Here is a 25,042-nt window from a genome sequence, read left to right on the forward strand (position 1 = left end):
TGACAATATTGATTAACAGGGAATAACGCGCTAAAGGCAGCTTTATTAAAATTTGGGCTGGAGCGGTAGTCAAGGCTGCAAACCAACTATTATTCCTTTGTAAACATAATGTTTTTGATGTAGACGTAGCGAGAGAAGATGCAGAATGTGCATGCAGCAGTTGATCCAGAAGTGACCGAGTGTTTTCCTTTCTTTACCTCCTCTTGACTTCATGCAGTGAAACAGCCGGAGAAAGCATCTGGTAGCGTTTAACGCACAAACCAAACCTTTTTTCACCAATACCGTCTCTACCCCAAACCTTTTTTTTTTTTTTTTTACACAAAAGGGGGCCCTAAACAAAACACAAACAAGGTCTTGCTAACATTTTACAATGGTAACAAAACTAGGCCGGGGAGCTACCCTCCCACTGGCTTGTTCAGGTGAACCCATTTTACGAGAATTCTTCAGCTGGGGGAAGGAAAGTTAAAGGGGGAGTTGAAGTTAAAGAGGAAGGGTAAGAAGGGGGGGGACAAAGCTCTGAGCACCCCCCCCTTCCCTAATAAACTCTAGCCTTCGTCCAATCAACTAAGACTACAGACAGTGAACTGTTCCAAATCCTTGCTGGTTATAAACTGGAATAGGGGCGCAATGATTGCTTCAGGCTGCCTGTTTGTGAAGGCGTGTGGATGGCTAACATGTGGCGTCGCTAGCCTAACGCTTGGGTCTCGCCTCAGAGTTGAGGAAGAGGAGACAGTGAGGATGACTGAGACGTGACTTCGAAGAGACTCTGAGAGCGATAGCGAATAAAACAAATCTGATTTCAGCAGCTCGGTTGTGACAGTCGCACTCACTTGCCTTGGAAATCAGTTCTAAATACTTGAGGAGGATTGGAAACATGCCGGTCTTGTTGAGCAGAATGTTCTATATTTAGCTCGACGACGGAAACAAAAAGTAAACCTACCTGTTGAGTGCAAATGTAGTTGTCACGCTATGAGTGACCTTGAGACGTGACCTGATTTATTGTAAAATCAGCCTCCAGGAGTCAAGAATAACTGGTGCAAACAAAAACTCTGCCGAGATTTAAGTTACAAATCTGGAATATTCTAATTTGGCTCGGACACAAGTCAAGGTAAATCTCTTTAAGAGAAAAACTAAACTGTGGAAATAAAAAAAAAGAAGCTAAATGTATTTCCCGAATAACAAGTGCCAGATACATTTTCGCCAAACCGGTTAAACTTGGTGTTTTCCTTCCCTCACCCTACGCTATCTGCACTGCTGCTTAACAGAAGACCAAGGAGTCATATTTCAATTAAGGCAAACAATCAGGCTTTCGTTTCGGCTTTGCGTGTCATCAGGAGTTCTCTCAACAGTCTCTGATCACCATTGCTTTTATTAATCTTAATGCATATCACATGACTGAAAGGCAGTGAGCTCAATCTCAATCCAGACATCGGTGCAGCAAAAATGCAACTCGACAAAGGTGGAGCAAAAAATAAAAGTAGCAAAAATGGTTTTCAAATGTGTCAAAAAGTTTTTGAAACTGCAATGTCTGTATTATAAATGTATCCAAGCAATGAATTGGGTTGGCATATATTCAACAGAAAACTTTATGATGTTTAACCAAATATTAGCCCTTCCGCTAAATGCCAGCTCATTTGATAATCAATCAGGCGATATGATGTAACCACTGAGTCTCCCGAGTCCTCTAAGAAAAAGTGATAAGTTAATGAATTATTGAGATCACAGGGGCCGACAGACAAAGAGCGAAAGCCATACATCCCAGTCACTTCGTCCCCCCATCTGCAGTCAAAAAAAACCCTGAGAGATTGATTCATTGTTAACGCAGCCTGACAGCCTGTGTGAGGGAGAAAGAAAGTGGCAGATAAAGGGACCGGAGAAAGGGGGACTGGGGGGCTCCATTGGCCAAGAATATGAGCAGAAGCAGTTCGTTGGAAAGGTTCCCACAGTGGTAATTCTTAAAAAGAAAAATACCACATACGTTGGCTTGAGTAATGGCATTCCTTCAGATTGAAAATAATGAAAAGTTAGCTGGTCTGATGGGGGGGGGGAAAGACCGTCATCGGCACGGAACTCATTTTACGGGCATTCCATGAAAAATCGATGGCTGCAATGTCTTTGCTTGACAGCGTGGTGAATTCCAGCATGGTTTTCAATTTAACAACCATTAGTTTGTTAACCATCACATTTGTGAGACTGATGTATAAAAAGAAGCCTCATTGAGCAGGGTGACAAAATGTAGGTAAGAATTAGACCTTTCATGTGCTTTCATTTTGTTTCGTCGCCTGTCTATTCAAAAAAGATTTCTCCCGTGAATAATCAGGAAACAGAAAACACGTCTGAGGTACGAATGCTTGCTTTATTATAGATCTACAACACAAACGTTGGATTGCTGCAGGTTCACTGTTAAAACTATGATATATCCCAAGATATTGATCCTCAAACGTTTTGCCTGTAAACAGACCCCAAATGTGTTTTTAATCCCAAAAAATATAATGTGGCTATCTTCTGCACTTATGAATTTATACTACTACTACTACTACTGCACTTTCTGCTTGTACCCTGAGGGGTCTCCACAGCAACCCAACCTTCTCCACTTGACCCTGTCCTTTGCATCGTCCTCCCCAACACCAACCCCTCATGTCCTCCCTCACTACGTCCATGCATCTCCTCCTGGGTCGACCTCTAGTCCTGCTCCCTGGCAGATCCATCCTCAGCATCCTTCTACCGATAGAGTCCCTATCTATCCTCTGGCCTCTCTGACCTTATCTCTAAAATGTCTAACCTTTACTGTCCCTCTTATTGCCTCGTTTCTAATAATCAAATATATGAATTTATACATGCTTTGAAAAAATGCAATTTTAAAAAGGGCCACCCCCATATGCTTTGAGAGCTTGTAATTTCAGAATATTCATAATATGAAAGTACAAACTTGTACTTGCATGTATTCATTCGCTATAACAAGGTGATTGTACCAAAAAAAAAATCTGCTGATTCTGCTCTGCTTGGGAACCGCCTCAAATCTGGCTGAGAGTGTTGTCCTCTTATCGGAATGTTTGTGGTTTAAGTCTCAGTTCCCACCAAGATTCTCAACTTCACTTGCTCCCTGGGCACAAGATGGGCTTCCCACTGCTCCTCCGGGATGGGTCACAGGCAGAGAACACATAGGAATTTCCAAACAGGATCAATAAACAGGGGGGGGGGGATTGGTTTGTATATGGAATACACACTTTTTCAATCCAAGCTTGCCATGCTCCCATTATTTAATGCGTCACCATTTCTTAATGAATAAATGAGACGCAGGCATTTAAACACAAACGGCGTGCTAAAATAAACCTCGATGACTTCAGAAAGCCTCACATGGAAAGAACTACTGCGGTGAAAATACCTGCAAGTATTGGCAGGGATGGCCCCGGGGCAAAGAGAGCGAGCGCCAAGCGCACATTTACCTCAACCAGCTCGGAGGAACGACTCGGCCTGCTCGTCGCCTGAATACCGTGCACACGAGTACACGCTTCAGTAATGTCTTGTACCGCCTCGAAAAAACTCAGTGCTCAGCACACACCTTGTCGAGCACAGGGAGAACGCGTGGACTCTGCTGAACCCAGGGAATGCTCACCCCCCCCCCCTGCCTTTCTCCTCCTCTCACACACATGATCCTAAATATGAGTGATCTTAGTGTGATGGGTCATTACAGACAAAAAAAAAAACCCTTATAATACATAATCATAACCTCGTTGCAAACGTGCATAGGAGATACTGGAGATGCAACCCTGTGCGAGTGAAGTTCGGTCATCAGCGGTGCGTGTGCGTGTGCGTGTGTGTGTGTGTGTGTGGGGGGGGGGCACCAGCAAACCCAAGATGGTTAATCGTGACATGCAGCATCTTAGACCACAATACATTTCAAAACCGCCAGGCAATTTGTGTTAATCTTACAAACTGGTTTATTAATGATATTTGCTATTTGCTATTTCATCAATCAAAACTATTCCGCAAGCGAACGCTTTACACGTTTGAGTGTTTTTAGATCCACGGGCGGGACAACAAAATGACGAATGAAACAAACACAACGTGAGCTGTGACGATTTCACATTTACGAGCCCTTTCCAAGCGAAACTGCGAAAGCAAGTCAGCCCAACACACACACACACACACGCGCGCGCGCGCGCGCACACGCACACACAGTGCGTCCAAAGCAACTCCAGTTGTGTTGCACACACAATGAAAGGACAAACTTGAACGTTGACATTTTGAAACACAACCGAGTTCACTCCAGGGCTGGTTAAAAGCTAAGAGGACCAGGGAGCTTCTCTCCGGTAAACTTTGTGGCTCGCTGAGGGGAAAAAAGGATCAACAATCGTCGTAAATATATAAATGAATGGAACATTATCAAACCCAGGCTTGTCGTGAAATGTCCTCCTATTTTAAATGTGAGTTTCTAACTCGATAACATGATTTCAAGCATTCCTTAACAAATAAGACTGTGATAAGGGGCTTTTCAGCGTATCACGGTAGCATAAAAGAAACACGCACAGCCTGTTCTGTGATAAAAAATAAAATAAAAATAAATGTACGCGCACAGGCGAGCATCAGTAGAAAAAAAATTAAGTATGACCAAGTCATAAAGCAAATTCAAAACTCACCGGTTCCATTGAGTAAAGCAGTTTCTTTTACGCCTCTACAAACTCTCCGCCATCTTCGGCAGGACCGTGTTTGTTTAAATGCGAAACACTCCCCGTGCAGAGGGGAGCCACCAGCTTGTAGCCGAGCGACAGGGCTTCTGGGTAATGTAGTTCCGAGCCGTCTCTGGCTGCTTGCAAAGAGATTTAAGCGTTTGTGCAAATGAACTACACCAATAATGCCCATAGGTGGCATGAGCAGCGGTAAGTGATATTATTATAGGAGGAAACATTATTTATAGGTGGCCAGGATAGGCAGCTTTATGCAAATGATTTATTAGTTATTACTATATTATTCAGAATACACGCGAGTAAAACAACGGGCAGCAAATATTGGTTGTATAACAGAAGATTATTACTAAATATTCACACACAAGTGAGCATTTGGGATTTATTCAAAAAGAAATATGTAAATATTGCAAAAGGGGAGAAGAATTCATGTAAATGTAAATAACAATTGTTTGTAATCATGATTTATAGCCATTATATTGTTGAACTGACAACTTTATCCACTTAAACTTCTAGTATTTTTTTAATTAAGTCAGTCATAAAGTACCTGTCTAGATGTGCAGTCTGAGCCTACAGAGTCAGATTCAGCGCAGATTGTTTCAGCAGCACGTAGATGCTCAGAAAGAAGTTGAAAATCACTGATACTCATACTATAAGCCCAGAATTTATTTCGATACAGTTAATGTTGGCGAGCAACTACTAAATCTGGGAAATAACTTATTCATACTAGTATTTGCAATATGGATGCAAAATATTACGGCTAGTGATGAAATTAATCAACAAAGGTGAGTTGCATGAGTTACACAGCTTCCATGAACCATGCCATGAAAATCCAAAGAGGGGCCCAGTGGCCCTCTGTTTGTGCTCCTTCCCCCACACGACATGCAAACTGCCCCCCTCTCAATGAGTGTGAGAGTTTGCCCCATCCCCCTCCCTCCATGGCCTCTATTTTGAAAGGACAGGAGATAACAGCTTGAAAGGATAGGAGATAGCCCTATAATCATTAATGTATTCAGATTGGTTTACCTGCAAACAGCCAACAGCATGCCTTTCTTTCCTCCAAGCCCCCCCCCCCCCCCCCCCACACACACACACACATTCCCAAAAATGCAGACGCATTAAAGCAAAAAGCACCCTTTATAAAAAGCATTGATTGTGCTTTTAATCACTTTTGTATTTTTCTTTTTACACATATATTTTTGTTGATTTATACATGTTGTTGTGGGGTTATTTTTCCACAGCTTTAAATGTGATAGTGAAACATAAACCAAGGCCAGTTCTCTAACAGTGTAATAAACAGAGCCTGACCCTAAGCTATAGGAATAAGACACCATATATCCACGTGTAATTATTACACTACATTTACCTAGGTCTCTGTGGTACATTATAATTGATCACAGTCAATGAATAAATAAACATTTTTGCTTTAGCCTAAATTATATGAGTGATTTAAATATTGCAACTGACCGGGAACATTTGGAGCGTACATAAAATAATGAAAACGAAAGAAATGCTCTTTAACACCAAATTCATTGTTTTAAATTTAAGGCTATCAATCCAAATACAGATATAAAAGCTGTTCAAGGATGTTCAGGGGAAAGGCGTGTAAAGGGCGCCATCTAGCGGATTGTATGACCCATTACCAGCTTGTCCCTCACGCCACAGTGGGCGACCTGGACCCTAAACCGCACTGTGGGAGCAGAATAGAGTCCGTTCCATATCTTAGTTTCATCACAGTTAGTCAGGAGTTTATTGACTCATGAACCCATTTTGAATTATTAAGCGTTTAGTCAACATAACTTCAACTTTTGCTTATAAACATCTAATAAATTAATGCATTGTGGGTGATCTGATGCCAATAAATAAAGGTAAACTTGCAAGGATTTTGTCCTGTGACATTTAAAATGGTATGTTATGTGTTTCCCACCGGTGCAAAACATTACATTTCAAGTTCTTCTTTGGGGTAAAATAAGTGCCAAATCACCCCCCCCCCCCCTTTTTTTTATGGGCCTGAACTTTGAGTCAGTAAGTCAGTGTATTTCAGACTTTATTTGCAACCCCAGGAAGTAAATTATTAATTATTATGGATATATTTCTAAAAAGAAGATGCTCTTACCAATTCTAACCATACAAATAAATAATAATTTCTTATTGTCGATTGTCTACCGCCTGCCGCAGGATGACGTCATGAGACCACCTGATTTTTCTTTGTTTATCTATATCAATCTTTATTATAACCACTACCCACTGCGTAATCTGGCCAGAATTGGAAACCATTCTTTTTTTAAACAGTATAATCTGGTCCTATTTGGATCCGCACTGCTAATGGGCGGCCTACAGGTCTATCAGAACACAGACAAACAAATTCAGGAACAGTTTACTTACAGCAATAACCAGTCTCAATAAAGTTAACATCATCTACCCAATGGGCCTTAAGGGGTAGGGCCAACCAGTAGAATTATAGTATATATTATTTCTTTATTTTAACATTTTGCTTGTTTACTCTTGTATGGAGGGCTTTTCAATTACATTGCACTTTAATGACAATAAAGACACGCTATATTCTATCCTAACCAGTTTACAGGCCTGTGCCACTCGAGTCATCACGGACACACTAAACTGCGGTTAACATGCCGGTTTTAAACGTTTATATATCAAAGAGTAGTTTAGCACCCGCTGCTTTTGTTGTTTGTTCGTCTGTCTTTAGGATGTGAATCACTTATAAACACAGGCCGGTTCTTTATTTGCACATTTGCTGAAGGCCTGCTCTGGAGGAGGTTTATGAAGCACCGAAACGGAGTCATCCTCGACGGCTGAAACCGACACAACCGGATTTCTGGTTATCCTGGGCCGTTACGCCTCATTGGGCAAACAAACCGGTTATAACGATCCGGAATAAGTGCTTTTTGACTGGCTAGCTAGCCTGGCCTACGTGTGCTAGCCAGCTCGGAGGAGTTTAAAGTGTTCCCCGGCGGGGAGGGGGAGGCAACCCCCCCACCCGGACACGTCTCTCGCATATTAGGCGAACCGTCTCTCCAAAACGAAACAGAACTCCAGGTGCTTCCGAAACCGCCTTGAAGGGGATTCGTGCTTCAATTCCATAAACAAAAGACGGGCGACCCGGAAGTGCATTAGCCAATCAGCGGGCGGCTCTCATTTCGCCAGCGCGCGTGGCCATTCGCAGCGCGCCGTCTATCAGAGCGCCGAGTCGGTCGGCTTGGAGCGCCGTGGCTGTTCTCTGAGCAGGGTGAGGGCTGACAGGGCCGTCCTCCATGTTCTAATAAGCATTGACACAAAAACACAAGAGTTTTTAGCCATGCATCCACAGAGGTAAGCCCTATTTTCATTCTTTCACATATGCTACGCTGTTGATGAGGCACCAGCCACTGTGTGCGTGATCCGTGCCTCACTAACAATACAGGTTTGTCTGACAGATTGGGGGGGAAGGGAAGGGAAGGGAAGAGTGCTTGAAACCTTGAAACCCCCACAGCGCTTTGGAATGGATCATGGAGACAGCCTCTGTGAGTGTGTGTCGGTCTCTTGACGCAGACAACAGGGTTGGGGGGGGGGGCAGAGGTCAAAGTTAAAGGTCATTATGCATTCAGAAGATGTTGTTCAAGAAAACCAGCTTTCTTGTGTCAAAATCAAACGAGGTTAGAGCCTCGTTCGGTGGGCGCCCCCCGGCCTATGATGTCAAGATGTCAGGCTTGCCGAGGGAGTCCAGGCAGGATGGGGCAGATGGGGAGCCAGCCGTGCACAGAGGAATTAATAGATGCTACGGTGACAGAAAAATAAGTTAAAAAAATTAGGCCTCAAACTGGCGTGAGCGTAAGGAAGCAGGGCACTGTTGTTCAGTCCCTCCCAGGGAAACATGGCCATGAAGAACAAACAGTAAATTGTGTCGCTACCTAACCTTTTTTTTTTTTACATGTCACCCAATACCAAGTTCAACTCATCATTATTCCCTTTTTTGACTAGGCAAATATATAAATATGCTTCCAACTGGCTCCAGTAAGATGCTCACCGGCTGTTTAAATAGACCAGTCATCTGTGGACCTAAATACGTGGCAGCAGCCTACGACAGAGCTGGAGGAACTGCCTCAGACTCATGGCGTGCATTGCCTCTCAGTTCTGTCCTCTGCTGCTGAGTGTCAGCCATTTTAGAGCGCTTCCCTTTCTGTCCAACCGCTCCAAGCGCGCGGGGGGAAAGAGAGAAGGATGGGAGAAGGGAAGGACTTCCTCTGAAAAGGCTCGGCGTAGAATCCTCCTTTCATCCAGAGAGCGTAGAAAACCTTTTATATGGAAGTCAACCAGGTTAGATTGAATCCTATTATTATTATTATTGTATAAATAATATGCTTTTCTGTATGTCAATTAGACTGCTTTTACAATACGCCTCATTTTATCCATCTTACTGTGTTGCATTGTGTCATTTCATGGCTTAAAGCTCTGTATTTGTAAATGCAGCTGAAGAATTGATGTTGTTTACTTTTGCTCTTTCCACCATAATATTCCTCACCCTCGAATCCCTAAGCAGATTATTGATTAAGAGGTGGGGTATGCCGGAGACGCGTGGGGGCGAGAGAGGGAGGGGGTTGCTCCTTCAATGCCGTCTGCGAGGCCTGTGACATTTTCAGTCCCGTCTTTGTGTCCGGCGTTCGGGCCTTTACTGCATATCAACATGTTGGAGCACATAATAAGCTGCGTGTGGTCCTTTTATTTGACTGGTGCTGTGTGTGCGATGGACAGAACAAGAGAGAGAGAAGGGGGAGAGAGAGAGGAAAAAAATGATACTATACACTAGCTTGGAGAGTACAGAGAGGGAGAGAATCTGATCCTTTATCCCCCCCCCCCCCTCCCCCCCATCAGGGCTGTAGAGCTACGTGTCTGATGGAAGACGCACAGCCGCTGTAACGATGCAGAGCCTTCCAGAGGCGGCGAGGTTCTGGATTTTCAAAAGGATTTCAAGCGAGGCTCTTCAGTTAGACCCGTCCTCTCTGCATTGCAGCACGGGTGCTGAGGAGAGCGGGGAAAGGAGAAGCCCCGTGCGTGGCACGCCGAGCTGAGCGCCCAATCAGGCGCCTCCATGTGGCGCTCGAGCCAATCGGCAGCCTGAAGCCGAGGTTAAAGATTGACAATTGCAGAAGAGAGCAGCAGGGAGAGGAAGGCCTTCTGGGAAACCTGGACACCCATCGTTTGCCTCATCCCCCCCCCCACCACCCCACCTCCCCCCCAACGTCCTCAATAATTGAAAAAAAGATTAAAGAATAGGCTGAAGACTCTGTATGTGAGAGAGGAGAAAGGTATGCTGTTGATTTCCTACATTGAAGCATGCTTTGACAGTGGGGGGGGGGGGGGGGGGGGGGGCTGCATCAGGAGGTTGTATTGTGTGCAATGGGGCTGTTTTAAATCTTGTTGTTGTTTTTTGGTCCGAATGGGGAGCATTGAGTTGCCTCTCCATGTCTTTCTCTTTGTTTCTTGCTGCTGTTTATCCCTGTCAGCCTCTGCAGATGTGCTGTATCCGTCTCTGTCATCGCACCCCAGGAGGAGTGACTGAGGGGGGGGGGGGGTTGGTGAACAAGATTGCTGAAATGGAAGTGGAATAATTATTTTCAGCGAACGCCTGTCTTGTTTGTCACGTTGAACATGCAAACGGCGCTTTGATCTGGAGCACGTGAAATAGGAATTTAGCAGAATTGAAACGGTCTGAACAGAGAGGCCAGCGCAGAAAACGGCAACAATAACAGGATCAACAGCGTGCCGGCTACCCAAGCTGAATCACGCTGTGTTGACTCTGTGGAAAACCTGTTGGCAGATCACGACCAGAAGGTGTTTCACAGGAAATCGTGACTCGCGTTTCAAAGAAATGTTTGCCAAACGGAATTGGGGCTGTGGTTATGCATTTCCCTTTTCATGGGGTCACTTAATCAGTTTTTATGCTGTTGATTTAGAAAAGGGAGGAAGCTTATTTTACCTGCTCGTGCATTGGATCTCAGAAGGTTCCGCCACCACAGATCATAATGTTCTGTGTCTTCATATTTACCATTTGTAGATCGGTGGTCAGTGGAGGATGGTTCCTATTATTTAGAATGGAAGAACGGCCCTACTGAGCTGCGTTTGCTCCAATATTGCTGTCTGAACTGTATTTTTTCCATACTATATATATATATATATATATATAAAATCCCAACTCCCTTGTTACAGGTTTTATAAACAATTATAAAACCTGTAACAAGGGAGTTGGGATTTTAGTGTGAATTGTTACAGTGGATTTATGGAACACTCCAATCAGTTTGAAATCAGAGCTGCATTTATGTCTAAAGAGGGGTAAGGTGAGAATGGTGTTTGATAACAAAGGGGAAGGAATGATAAAACTATCATCTCTGTCTCCACTTGTTTGTTTTCATCTCTGTTTGTTTTCATCCCTACATCTTTTAATATGCCTTTGAGGATTGTTTGAGGTGCAGGACGAGCGAAGTTCTTGCTGTATGCTAGTTTCAGGTTCAGTGTTAGCATGCAGCTAATTAGCGGGAACCCAGGGACGGCTAACGCTAGCATTCACCGTGCATGCATAGGTGGGATGGGGGCTCACTCTCACCTTAGAATTCATGATTAAATTCACACACAAAAACGAAAGTAGAACAATATAGTAATGATGTGATTCCATTTTATACCCCGCCCCCCTCTCAAGGTCAAAGGTCAGCCGTGCGCTAATGACATTCTTCTGGTTAGTGTCCAATCCCACACCTTATGAGCATAAACTGTGACCATGTTTTAGTTTGGTTGGACTTGCGTCGTCGGTGCTCGCCCTGAAACCGCGGTGATCTTTTATAAGATCGCTTGCGCTGCTCATCGAAGGTGTGTGGGACGTTTCCGGCTGAAGGAATCCCATTACTACACCGGACCCAACTAAATAATGATAATCGCACGAACCATGAAGTAAGAGCGCTCTTCTCAGACAACGCTCTTTATTCTTTTCTTTTTTTTTTTTGCATCAGTGTATCAGAGGACGAAGAAAAAACTGACAGTGCAGCAGAAGAAATGGAGATCTCCACGCGGTCGAAAGGCAAGAACCGCCCATTTGCTGATATATTAGTCGTCTCAACATCTAATGTTGTGCTTAGTTTGTGTACAAACTACTGCATCTACTTTCTGTGCCACCATGTTTAGTGGCTCTATCTGACTGGATGAGAGCAGGAAATCTGTGACGTGCCTTGTCTTGTTTTTTCCCCTTGTTTTAAAGCCATCAGTGCAACCCTAACCCACTCCCGGTTTCAGTAACCTTTGACCTTTATCTGCAGTTTCAGACATGGGGCCAACTGAGCGTATGACACAAAAACGAAAAATACCAAGCCCTTCTCATTCATCTAATGGGCACTCGTCCGCCGAAACGTCTCCCTGCCCAGTGAAAAAGAAGAAGAAACCAGGGGCCCTTGGCAGCAGCAAGGACCAGGTAACAATCACAAAATAAAAACCACATACAATAGAGACCCAAACGTACTCACACTAGGCAAGATGAAACTATCCGAGTAATTCTTTAATCATCAAGAGGTTAAGCTTATAAGTTAAAGATGAGAACCAACAAAAATATGTTTACGCTGTTGGCTCAAGTTCTGTTTGTCGTTCTTTATAAGTCCGTTTAACCACAATATGAATAATGCAATAAAATTGGGTTTCCAATGTATTTTCTGTTTCCTTGTAAGTTTTTGTTTTCTGGTGTTTTCTATTTTAAAAACCTTCTACTTTGAATCACATTAGTTCATTATCTGCATGTAAATTTATTTTTTCTTAATATATACAAAAAATTAAAAGAAAATACTGATACCAGTAAACTTCTTAATAATTTTACACCTCGTTTTAAAGATAACGACTGCAGTGAAAGTTGTCTTGTCTGGAACAAATATATTTTGGATGCATGGGGGATAAAAATCATTGTAAATCAGCTTAAAATAAATTGCATTTACTTTTTATTTTTTCATATTACTACAGTAATAAAATTAAAAAAGATCTTTCTCATATCCGGACCTTCAAATTCACTAAACTTAGTCACTGATGGGATCAATAGCTTAAGTATTGGGAGATAAAATATTGGCAAAACGATGTAAGACCTCCTTTTTTCATGACACATGGTTTTTTTTTTTGGTTATATGGAGGAAGTAGCTGACTCCGGTTCGATCTAGGGTTTGGACACGGTGATATTCTGTTCTGTCTTTTATTATCCCCAAAGTCACATCGAGCAGAATTCTTCCTCTCATGTTGCAAAGAGGTTTCCTTTCCTTGAGGCTCGGCGCTGCTCGGTTGTTTGAGTGTTCAGATTTAGTTTGATGTATTTTCATGTATCTGAAATGATCCGCTCTTTGATTCACACTGTTTTCATTCGTTTGATTGGCGGATAAATATTTTGGCAACATCACCAAATGCCATAATTAAAACTTGTGATTTCCATTTCTAGTCTGGGTCATTGTGATCTAAATAATTTCAATATTTCAACGGCGGTCATGTCTTGCACTCGAGAATATCTGGGTGTTGTGTTGTTTTTAAGTCGTGCTCAGATCAGATCTGGAATTAGCACTTTTATGGCTTTACGCTCAACTGTTAGCGTTTGTGCTCCTCTATTTTTAACTAACTAATTAAAAGTCAATGCTATATAGCCAAAGTTCTCTGTAATCTGATTAAATACTCAAATTATTTGTGTCAAACGAACGTTTTGTACACTTGCGTTGCTGTCTTAGACTAGTTGTAGCGTAGCTGCTTGTGCGTTTGTCAGTGTAACCAGAGCTGTCCACAGTGTACTCGATCCACACCGGTGATCTCGGCGCCAGTGTGTTTTGTCTTGATGCTGTGCATGTCTGCTTGGCTTGACTCATTCCTGGCCTGATTTTGACCTTCCCCATCTTTGTGCTTTTTTTTTTTGCCTGCATTCCAGTCAGAACTAAGACATGGTCCCTTTTACTATGTGAAGCAGCCAGCACTCACCACAGACCCTGTTGATGTTGTACCGCAGGACGGCAGAAACGACTTCTACTGCTGGCTGTGCCACCGCGAGGGCCAGGTGCTCTGCTGTGAGCTCTGCCCCAGGGTGTACCACGCCAAGTGCCTCAAACTACCAGCTGAGCCAGAGGGTGACTGGTTCTGTCCGGAGTGTGAGGTGTGTGGGTACGGTGTGTGGGTGTAACCCGGTGCCAGAAATAAGATATTAACTTTCCACCGGGGTCGGGGTACCAGCCCAGTTCATGCAGACTGACTGAGTCGCAGAGCGATGAAGTTGCACACCGCAGCAGCCGTTTTGAACATGGAGCCGACACAAATAATGAAGCTGGCATTTTTTATTCATTATTTTATTTTGTTCTTTCTTCCAGTTGATGCTTTTATTGTGATGTGTGCTATTGTTTGTTCTTTGTAAAGCAGACTATAATAGAAACACTGACGTGCAGTCGGGTGAGGCAGGTGAGGAACCTGCTATCATGCAAATAAAAGTGAAATTAATTAGTTATTATCCAGTCATATGTACAATAGTTGTTTTCCATTTAACTTCAGCAGTTTCAGATTATTTAAAATCCCTGAATTTTGACATTCATCGTTCAATACTGAGAAGAGGCGTGTGGTGAGGCACCAGCCAGCTGTGCCTCACCATGGATTGTGCAAGCACTTGGCTAACTGTGATACATGCTATGCAGCAAGGCCATGTTATTTACTATAGCTATATAAACTAAATTACCATAGTTAAGATGATTCATATATTGTAAATATTATTTGTCAACAACCGTATATGGCTGGAATAGAGGCACTAGGTGAGGCATGGCATTTCCGTGCCTCATGGTAGGGGGCATTGTGAACCCTGGGATTCTATTTTTCAACTCATCGACTACAGAGCAAGTTACAGCTAGCTAGAATCGCTAGCTTAGCGTACACTTTTTATTTGACTTTTAAAACTAAAGGAAGATAAGGAAAACTTCTAGAAACAAGTTATTGATCCTTTTGTTCAGAAAGAGCATCACATGGGCTTAATTTATAAGTAAAGGCAAGACCATAATAACGTTTTGTTAATTAAATTAGCTTTTTTGCACTGAATGTAAGGAATGCTGATATGATTTTTTTTTTTTTACATAACCTCTTAACTGATGCCAAACAAATGGTGAATAAGCTACTCTGTAGGGTTCACAAAATCTGATAGGGATGCAGTCAGTGCCTCACCAGCCATGAACCTCACCGCCCGTCACACCATTTCGCTCTTTGTGTCTTCCAGAAAATAACAGTTGCTGAATGTATAGAGACTCAGAGTAAAGCCATGATGATGCTGACTTTGGATCAGCTGTCTTACCTGCTGAAGTTTGCCCTTCAGAAGATGAAACAGCCAGGTGTAAGTACTCTGGTCCCTCCGTTTGTCTTTGGTTTCACATTCCCAAACTGATCAGATGAGACAGGCGGTTTTTAATGCAGGTGGGCTGTTTTATTCCCCATTTCACTTTTGATATAAGCCTATTCCTTTCTCCAAGTTGAAATGATTTCTTTTTCTGGTTGCCATTTTCCCAGCAGTCATGCCATAAGTCAAAATCTGCACCTTGAAATGCTACCTGTCCACACGTCTCAGTCCAGCATGATGTGTTGTTGATTTGCATGTACAAGTGATGTCTAATGGCAGAACTAACAATCCGAGTCATTGTACTATAATGGGCCTGTCATTGCTGGAAGCCATAGAGGTAAACATGCTAGCTGGTGAGGATACAGCTGCCCCTCTTGCTCTCTTTCAGGATCATCCACGCTTGTCATCTCGCTCCCCCCATGCTGCTTCCACGCAGAGAAAGACTTTTAATTGGGTAATCAATTACACCACTATCAAGACCCCCCTTCATGATTTTTCCCTCTACTGATTTTCCTCCTTTTGTTTGAAGTGGCTTGTTGAGTCTTTTCATTTTCTTTTTCTATAGTAGCATAGCGGTAGAGAGGGAGGTTGTGCGTCGCGTCGGATACGAGTCTGTTTACCGTCACTTTCGTTTCTGTCTTTTCAATTTCCTAGACTGAACCCTTCCAGAAACCCGTCTCTCTTGAACAGCATCCGGATTATGCAGAGTACATTTTTCACCCCATGGATCTGTGCACACTGGAGAAGGTAAACTGTTAAAAACATAGATTTTGTTGAAAATATGAGTGTAGGCATTTGTAAAAAAAAAATCTTTTTTGGGTTGGTCCTCTCTTTTTGTGCTGCAGAATATTAAAAAGAAAATGTATGGCTGCACAGAGGCCTTTTTGGCAGATGCAAAATGGATTTTGCACAACTGCATTATATACAATGGAGGTATGTTTTGTTTGCCAGAACGAGGTTACACAAATAATGATCATGTTGTCAGTAAGATTATATAAAATCTGTAATGAACACAAATGTCCTTGCAGGCAACCATAAACTCACAGCAACTGCAAAGGTGATCGTAAAAATCTGCGAGCATGAGGTGGGTGTGACATTTTGTGTAAAAAAAAATAACATCTGGATTTAAAAATCGTGCCTGCTGAAACTACTTTCCTTTCATTCTTTAATTGCAGATGAACGAGATCGAAGTTTGTCCTGAGTGTTATCTGTCTGCTTGCCAAAAGAGAGACAACTGGTTCTGTGAGCCTTGTGTAAGAGGGTCGAGTAATTTGTTCTTCCATCGGATTAAGATGACTGGAATTGCACCGTTTGGTTTCAATGCTTACTGTATGTATGTCTGCAGAGTAACCCACACCCTCTAGTGTGGGCCAAACTGAAAGGGTTTCCATTCTGGCCTGCTAAAGCTCTGCGGGACAAAGATGGGCAGGTGGATGCTCGCTTTTTCGGTCAGCATGACAGGTATCTTTGTCTTTGTCTTTTTCCTTCTTAGAACTACCAGGATCATTTCGGGGCTTGTTTTGTAATGTGATTTTTATTTCTTTTAAAAACCTACAGGGCCTGGGTTCCTCTCAACAATTGCTACCTCATGTCAAAAGAGATTCCATTCTCTGTGAAGAAGACCAAAAGCATATTTAACAGTGCTATGCAAGAGATGGAAGTCTATGTGGAGAATATGAGGAAGAAGTTTGGCGTTTTTAACTATGCTCCCTTCAGGACGCCATACACGCCTGACGGCAACTTCCAGATGCTGCTGGATCCCACAAACCCTTCGTCCACGTTGATCAAACCGGAGAAACAGGAGAAGATAAAGCTGAGCTTTGATATGACAGCCTCACCCAAGATGCCCTTGTCCAGGACCATGCTGTCCGGGGCTGGGGTGGGTGGGAGCTCCTTGGGCAGGAGGCTACCCATCAATGACATGCCTCGCTCCCCCATGAGCACCAACTCCTCTGCCCATACTGGTTCAGACGGAGAGCAGGAGACAGCTGAGAAGTCTCATACGAATGCTCCGAACAACCAGTATTATACGGGGGAGGAATCCTTCGACGGGACAGGTATTTTACCAGGTTTGTGTACCAACAAGTTTGTCGGGTATAATCGGAGGAGATCACTTTTAGCACCTGTTTTTACCTGTTCATTCACAACTTGTTCCTGCAGGCAGTTCCGTGGACGGCTCAAAGTCATTCCATTCTCACGCACCGGGCATCCCCAAGCAGGAGAAGGCACCGCCAACAGGAAGTATTCTGAACCTCAATCTAGGTGAATATTTTATGTAAATTAAGTCGTATGCATGGCAGATTAAAATATAACTTCCATTCTCTCTGATATTATTGTATAATTTTTATTTTTTATTTTTTTACAGATCGAAGTAAAGCGGAAATGGACCTCAAGGAGCTCAGTGAAACGGTCCAGCAGAAACAAGGAGCAGCAGCAGTCCTCACGTCTCCAAAAAGACAGATCAAGAGCCGTTTTCAGCTCAACTTGGACAAAACCATCGAGAGTTGCAAGGCACAGCTGGGTCAGTCCAGTTACTGTGGCTGCATTTTATTTATTATACATATTTATGTTCACCTGAATGCATGTCTTCATAACATCTCTCCCGAGTGTGTGCGTGGGGATTCATTAGTCCGGTTTTAACACTGCCAGGAAGCATTAGCATTCATAAAGGAAATGCTAATGCTCCTGGGGAGGTTGATTGCCTTGGTGGTTTTGGTCCCTTCTTTTTTTGTTTTCTGCTCCAACAAGAGTATCTAAACTCTCTACCAGTCACTCAGAACTGAAGAAGCCTCTTGGATGAGAGGTGAAATGTCGTCAATCAAACTTGAACAAGTCCAGTTGATTCTTCTTTTTTGCTCTTCATGATTTGCCATGACCTGGATGACTGAGAACCAACACAGACAATTTATTTAAAGTCCTTCTGCAGTTGATAGTCCGCAGAAACCTTTCCCAAAATTAAACGTGGTTTCAGGTCACACTTCTTGGGTGTATGACTTTGAAGATCGTGTGTTCTTGTGCTGTGGTGTTGAATAACTCTGATCCAAGTGGGTGCTTCCTTGTGTTTGCTCCTCTAACATATGAAATGGTGTGATGCCCCTTGTCTTTCTATGTTTTGCAGGTATTGACGAGATTTCCGTCGACGTGTATAAAGGTGTGGAACACAGTGACTCGGAAGATTCAGATAAATCTGATTCCACTGACAGCGAGTATGGCAGCGAGGAAGACCAAAAAAACAAGGAGAGTCAGGATACAGCACCCAACGATGAATCCCAACAGGAACCCGCCAAAACGAAAGTCAAAGATCAACCTTCCCCGAGCCAAAACAAGGATGGTAAAGCTGATGCGCTTGCAGGATCTGAATCTGCAGCAGCCGATGCTGCCGCAACGGCATCAGAGGCTCCGGCGAAAGAGAAAATGAGCAAAGATGCTGAAAAAAAGAAAGAAAGCTCCGAGAAGATTAAAGCGGCTCCAGGAGCACCTGGTCCGAGAGAGAGGTCTCAGGTGAAAGAAGAGTCAAAGCAGCCGACGCCGGTGGACGACTCTGACTCGGAGAGAGAGCTGGTCATTGACCTTGGAGAGGAACTGGGAGGCAAGGACAGGAAGAGAAGGCGGAAGGACAACAGCTCTGCTAAAGAGTCTGCTGGTAAAGTTGAAGGTGAGTCATGTTCTCTTTTTTCCTATTGGTCCAACAGGAAATATTCAAACACGTGGATTAGGAAGTAGTAACATAAGTACGTTCACTTGCAGGTAAAGACCAGACTCTTTCCACACTCCCGTCTCCAAACGGCACAGTTCCCTCTACGTCAAGTATTTCCACGCAGGCCTCTTTGGCCATTCCTGTCTCTATGGTGTCGTTCACCACTCCCTCCACCACAACCTTAAACCTTACAGCCGTATCTAGTGCGACTTCGTCCCCCTCCTCTTCCTCCACGCTGGTCGCCACACCAGCCTTGAAGAAGCAGCGCCCTCTGCTGCCCAGAGAAACGGTGCCAGTGGTGCAGAGGGCTGTAGTGTGGAATCCCACTGCCAAATTTCAGACCTCCTCTCAGAAGTGGCACATGCAGAAGGTGCAGCGTCAGCAGCAGAACCAGCAGCCTGCGGCTGGTGCACAGACGCAGGCGTCGTCTCCCAAGCAGGGCCAGACTCAGGTGCCGCCCCAGAACCAGACCCAGGCCCCTGGGATTGGGCCAACAGGGGCGCCCTCGTCTGCAGCACAGCAGGCGTCCCAAAGCACACGCTATCAGACCAGACAGGCTGTTAAAGGTAGAAAACATGGCCGTGTTCATTCATCACAGTGTGATTTTAAGTATATCAACAGTCCTTCCTGTAGAAAGTATTGGAAAATATAGCATGCATTTGCTGTATGCTAAACAAATCATCAGATGTTTATTAAAAAAAAATTATGTTATTCCTCACCGATGTATTTGTGTGCTTTGAATTGTAGCCGTTCAACAAAAAGACACTCCGCTCAGCACATCCACATCGGCTGTCACCCTGGTGTCGAGCAGTCCAGCTTCCGTTGCCACGACATCCGCATCGAGCGCAGGCACAGCCGGCGTGTCTACGACAGCAGAAACGGACCAGTACATCCCCACTGCCTCCGCGGACGTGGCTGCAGACATTGCCAAGTATACGAATAAAGTTTGTAGAATTTTTTTTCCCATTCACGTTGGTTGAGTGAGAGTGAGAACGTTTGAAACCGCACCAGTTCCCGTTAATCAAAAGATTTCTGAGCGCTACAATAAAAGGACACGCGATGGGGATGAGAAGGCAGCGAACCAGTTTAGCGCTGGTCGTTCATGTGTCGTTCTGATCCATCCGTAAAATCTTTTTCAGAGTATTATGGTTTGCTCTTTTAAAGATAATGGATGCAATCAAAGGCACTATGACTGAAATCTACAATGACCTCTCTCAGAGTACTTCGGGGAATACAATAACAGAGGTAAGTGTTCAGCCACTTTCTACCCCTGAAATCGTAACACGTGACCCTTTACCTACCTTTGCGCTTCCCGTTCAGATCAGAAGACTGAGAATTGAAATAGAAAAATTGCAGTGGCTGCATCAGCAAGAGTTGTCCGAAATGAAGCACAATCTTGGTGAGAACTCAATCCAGTCAGTAAAACGTCGCTCGCGTGGCCGTCGTCTTCCAAAGGGGTGTGTCGAATTGTGTTTCTGATCATGCTCTGTGTTCTTCAACGCAGAGCTCACAATGGCAGAGATGAGGCAAAGCCTGGAACAGGAGCGGGAGCGGCTGGTGTCCGAGGCGAAGAAGCAGATAGAGCTGGAGAAGCAGCAAGCGGTGGATGAGACCAAGAAGAAACAGTGGTGCGCTAGCTGCAGGAAAGAGGCCATCTTCTATTGCTGCTGGAACACGAGCTACTGCGATTACCCCTGTCAGCAGGCGCACTGGCCAGAACACATGAAGTCCTGCACTCAGTCAGGTAATGGCGCGTGGCCACTATATCCCTTTCCACACATGATGACTGATAGCTTCATAATGTATAATGTTTTATCGTAGCCACAGCCCCACAGCAAGAGCCTGAGGCCGAGTCGACAGGAGACGCCCCAAGCAAAGGTTTAGGGCAGACGAGCAGCGGGCCGAACTCTCTCAGAGAAGCGCCAGTCTCTGCCCCCCCAGACAAAGACTACGACAGTGAGAAGAGCACTGATAACATGGCTGTCACTTTGTCCTAACAGAACTCACCATACTTGAAAATGTAAATGTATGTTTTTTTTCTTCTTCTACTACTTCTCAGTACTAAGGGTATATCCATGTAAATTGCAACTGTTAATGGAGTTAATCTAAATTATGTTTATTTCTATATTTTTCTGTTTCGTACACACAGTCTTTCAAATGTTGAACCAAGTCTGACAGCAAATAGTGAGCGAGAAACCACTTTTCAACTAGGAAAGACGGTCAGCCGGCATTTACCTCCGCCAAGGCAGCAAACAACGCTTCAGACATTGTCTCTTTTTGTTCCTATTTTGCAACGAAGCTAACTTTAGCCAGGGTATATAAAAAATGACATCAATCACATCTCAACCTTATAGCACCAGTAGACCTGGAGAGCTGACTATTAACAAAACTATCAGTATGGCATTTTACATTGAATTTAGTGTGAACATTTTTCCAAGGTAGCGCTGTTCCCTGATTATATCAGTATGCTGAAAGCAACAGTCCCATGATAGTTTGGCCCTCATGTCCGAATGATCCTGAAAACTATCCCAATTCTCGTGATTTTTTTTCCACGGCACGCGCATCACCATTTCATCCCGTTTCATGATAATCCGGCTAACGGAACGACAAATCACTACTTCCTTGGCGGAGATAAAAATGTACTGTATATTCAAGCGCTCCTATGCGGACTATAAAGTGCTGACACTATAAACATCTTAAGAGCATGTATGAGTGTCACAAAACATTGTGCACCCAGCGTATGTAAAAGATCTATTGCTAACAGTTTAAGACTGCAAAAATCTAGCCCATGTTCATGGACCACCCAAGATTTAGGATAGAGCTCTTTTGACTGATGTGTCTGTAAAATACTTATTTTGTATTCTATGTTAATTTATTGGTTATTCTAATGTTGCCTGTTCTATAAAGAAAATAAATGCAAACATTTTAAGCAAGTGTTCATATTGCACTGTTGTCTGTTAGACATGAATAATACCCAATGCAAGTCCAATATCAAAATATTTAAACCTAGGGAGACAGAGAGGAATACATTTGTTGGGACAACAATAAGCGGTAAAATCTGTAAGTGAATTTTTTCTGTTTCTCGGCCTGTGAGCTCAACGTCACCAGCAATGTCGTCGTGGCTCAGTTTCCCTCCTGACCAGTAGGGGGCGCTGTAGCCACATTTGCATTCTGTCAACAGTCGGCCATCTGCCGCAGCGCCAAATCTCCTGCGGGAACGGAAAATGGAGGATTGGCCGCAGAACGAGGGCAAACCATCGCTATTTCTAGCATGTAAGTAGGCGGTATTCGACGGTCATTTATGTTCGTGTTTTTAAATGTTTTCGTGGCTCGACTTTATGTGCTGGGCGGCTTTTCCCGTTTCGGTGTCTCGACTGCTGAAATAAATGCGCTTGGCGGAGGCTTACACGTTTCCCTGTGGCCAGAAAACCTGCGTAATTACAATTTACTCGCTTTTATTGGTTTGGAAATATTTTCCATATGGCTAGAAGAATGTCTTAGTGTTGTGTTTGTGATGCATATTTAGGGGTTACATTGAAACTCATAGGTATCAATTAAATTCGTCGTAAGCTTTTCCCATGCTCGTGATGATTAGCAAAGAAATGCTAACTGCTAGCGTAAGCTCCGACGGGCAGAGCCTTGCAAAACGGAGAAGGCGACGTCGGTCATGCAGACGACACATCCAGACTGGTTTATTCTTCTTTACTTTGATTCGTATTTCTGTATCAAGACGCCGGCAGAACTATTTTGTTTCCGTGCTCTTCTTTGGCTAACGACGGTGACATCGCCACGGGTTAGCCGACGGAAGGTTGGCTTCGCGGCCGCGTTGGGCGTGCTCTGTGAGCCGCCATCGTACAGTCTATTCTGTTTTCTTAGTATGTTGTCCCGAGTTTTTCAATCTGTTTCATTTTTTTCCCTGCACCTTTATCTACATTCGCCAATTGATGTGCGATAAGGATGCGTGGCTTTTATTTTTCTCTCGTTGGGCTTTAACGCCACACAGGCCCAGCGCTTAGCCCCTCTGTCTCTGTCCAGGAGCAACAGCTGGAAGTCAGTTAATATTATATTAACTTACAGGATTTGTAAGTCTTGTATTTGAGGATGTGATTTTGTGACTTTTTCCCGAAATATGCAATTGTACGTGTTCGGTTTCATCCTTACCCGGGATCGTACGGGTGCTTTGACCTACTTCCTGGCTTGATCAATAAAAACATCGCCGTCGCGGTCCTACTTTGAGGGATTATCGTTCACAAACAAACCCGCAGAAATCGTTGGCTGCCTGCTGATAATAAAACCGGTGATGGTACGTTTTATAGATCTGCGTTCCAAAGGCGAACTGATTGGTGCACGGGGAGTTCCGGCCTGTTCCGTTGTGGTAGCATGCAGCTAACGGAGTGCTCATTTATACGTATTTTATTTTGTGTATGCGATCTTTGATGTGTTGCAAATCAATGGGTTGTATATTCTCCTTGATGCTGCCTTTGGACAGAAATCCTTCTTATAAAACCATTCGCAAGATAGCAACTAGCAAATGTCTGGAACTACGGTGTCATTGATGCAGTCACGACGCAAAAGAGAAGCCTACTTGCTTTATTCGTTTTTATTCATGAAATACGCAATATTTTCTCGGTAATCGTATGTATCAGAAAATGTACCTTGCTTTCCTTTTGTTTTAACGAAATAAGCGGTTGAAAATGGATGGATGGATAATGAAATAAGAGTCGTTTTCGCCGACGAGTGGAGATGGGATTACCCATATAGCCGGAAATGACGTCATCTGATTCACGGTCTCCTCTGTGTGTATATATATTTAAAATGATATATAATTTTAAATCTATAAGATCCAACTGTTAAATTACTTTACTCATATTTCAAGTGTGCATTAGCAGCAAATTACAAAGAGTACGCACATGTACTTTATAGTGCAGGAAGTAATCTGGCTCGTATTTGCTTTTTTCTCTATTTTTGTCCAAGTTCAGTAACGTGATGCACAATTTCATTTGGTCACAATTTTCAGTTGTTTTTATTTATTTCAATGTCTGTGTAGGTTCTCGATCGCTCATGTGGAGGTTAATAAAAAACGAGTCGACTTGTCAGTGAACCGATGAGACTGAAACCAACCAGACGACAGGTCTTGCCTCGAGTCGTTGCCAGTCTATTGTCCCGATTCACATGAATGGTGGCGGATCCGAATGAGACCTCGTGTCTCGGTGGTTTCTGACCTTGTTTGTTTTCTGCTCCAGCTGGAATGTAACTATCTGAACTCTCTACCGGTCAGTTAGAACTGAAGAAGCCTCTTTGTTGAGAGTTGAAACGTCTTCAACAAGCCTTAAACAAGTCAGTCAGTAGACGCCTGAGATTTCCTTGAAAAGTTAGTTTGGTTGATTTGCTATCTTCAGTCTTCACTGCTGTAATTGTACTTTAGCCTTTCTACAGGTCAGATTGTCAGAATCGATTTAGAATCTGTAAGTTAATGTCGCTGAAATGATTCACAAACTAGGAACTTTCCTTGTTGCAACATGAAACACAAAATAAAATAAAAAAATTCTGATGCACAATTACCGTGCAAAAACAGAGGGCACAATAGCACCAGGGCGACCGTAGGAGGCGCCATCTTGGATTAAGTTTGAATTGTCGAGTACTTGAGACGCTAACTTGAGTTTCCCCTTCTCTCGCAGATAATTGATTTGTGTTCCAAGACCAATGGATTGCTGGTGCAAAATCCCCTTTCTTTGAAGAAGTGCTGTTAACCATCGCGGCTGAGCTACAGGTACAGACGCTTCATTATTGGCTCTTAAATAACATCAGGTTTACACAGTTTTCTTGAACTTGCCCTTTCCGGAAGAAAATTAATTAATTGCTCACAACAAACGTGTATTATTGGGGGAAAAAAGAATTCTGGACCTAAATAAATCTGATTTAGAATGATGTGTTTCTGAATTTGCCGGTCCTTATCAAGATTTTAAGAATATGAATTTAAAAAAAGAAGCCAACATTAACATAACATGAAAATATAATCATTTTCTCAATTGTTTTACAGCCTTAAGCTACTGATGGCATTCATGTGACTAAATATAATAACCAGTATCCACCATTAGTCGATGTGTATTTTTAGCTGATTTTTAAATCCATAAATGGGGTTTTCAATGTTAAAATGTATGTTTTCTAATGTCGTTCTGGATCCGATCTGGATGAAATTCGGTGGTGAGATAGAGGTCCCCACTCTACATGACTGTCAAATTCCAAAAACATTTGTCCATAATCAAGCGAGATATTGAACAAAATTTGAAGATCCAT

At 43.3% G+C, this 25,042-nt stretch overlaps 1 protein-coding gene across 1 annotated transcript; it reads left to right on the forward strand.

Annotated features, from left to right (window-relative positions):
• Positions 1-8,001: 8,001 nt before the first annotated feature.
• zmynd8 (zinc finger, MYND-type containing 8) lies at positions 8,002-20,742 on the forward strand. Its single transcript, XM_068742004.1, has 21 exons — positions 8,002-8,015; positions 11,684-11,751; positions 11,987-12,138; positions 13,612-13,833; positions 14,932-15,045; positions 15,437-15,502; positions 15,703-15,795; positions 15,894-15,981; positions 16,077-16,132; positions 16,224-16,301; positions 16,394-16,509; positions 16,606-17,117; positions 17,209-17,310; positions 17,414-17,569; positions 18,167-18,703; positions 18,796-19,311; positions 19,493-19,689; positions 19,910-19,990; positions 20,066-20,144; positions 20,250-20,489; positions 20,567-20,742. Exons 1-21 carry the CDS (start codon positions 8,002-8,004, stop codon positions 20,740-20,742), a joined length of 3,663 nt encoding a protein of 1,220 aa, XP_068598105.1.
• The last annotated feature ends 4,300 nt before the right edge of the window (positions 20,743-25,042 follow it).

The sequence above is a fragment of the Brachionichthys hirsutus genome, chromosome 8 (assembly GCF_040956055.1).
Source record: "Brachionichthys hirsutus isolate HB-005 chromosome 8, CSIRO-AGI_Bhir_v1, whole genome shotgun sequence".
Classification (NCBI taxonomy): Eukaryota; Metazoa; Chordata; class Actinopteri; order Lophiiformes; family Brachionichthyidae; genus Brachionichthys; species Brachionichthys hirsutus.

Coding starts and splice junctions, on each gene's coding strand:
- zmynd8 (XM_068742004.1), top strand. Junction 19,312..19,492: donor GACCAGACAGGCTGTTAAAG/GTAGAAAACATG, acceptor TTTGAATTGTAG/CCGTTCAACAAAAAGACACT. Junction 20,145..20,249: donor CGAAATGAAGCACAATCTTG/GTGAGAACTCAA, acceptor TCTTCAACGCAG/AGCTCACAATGGCAGAGATG.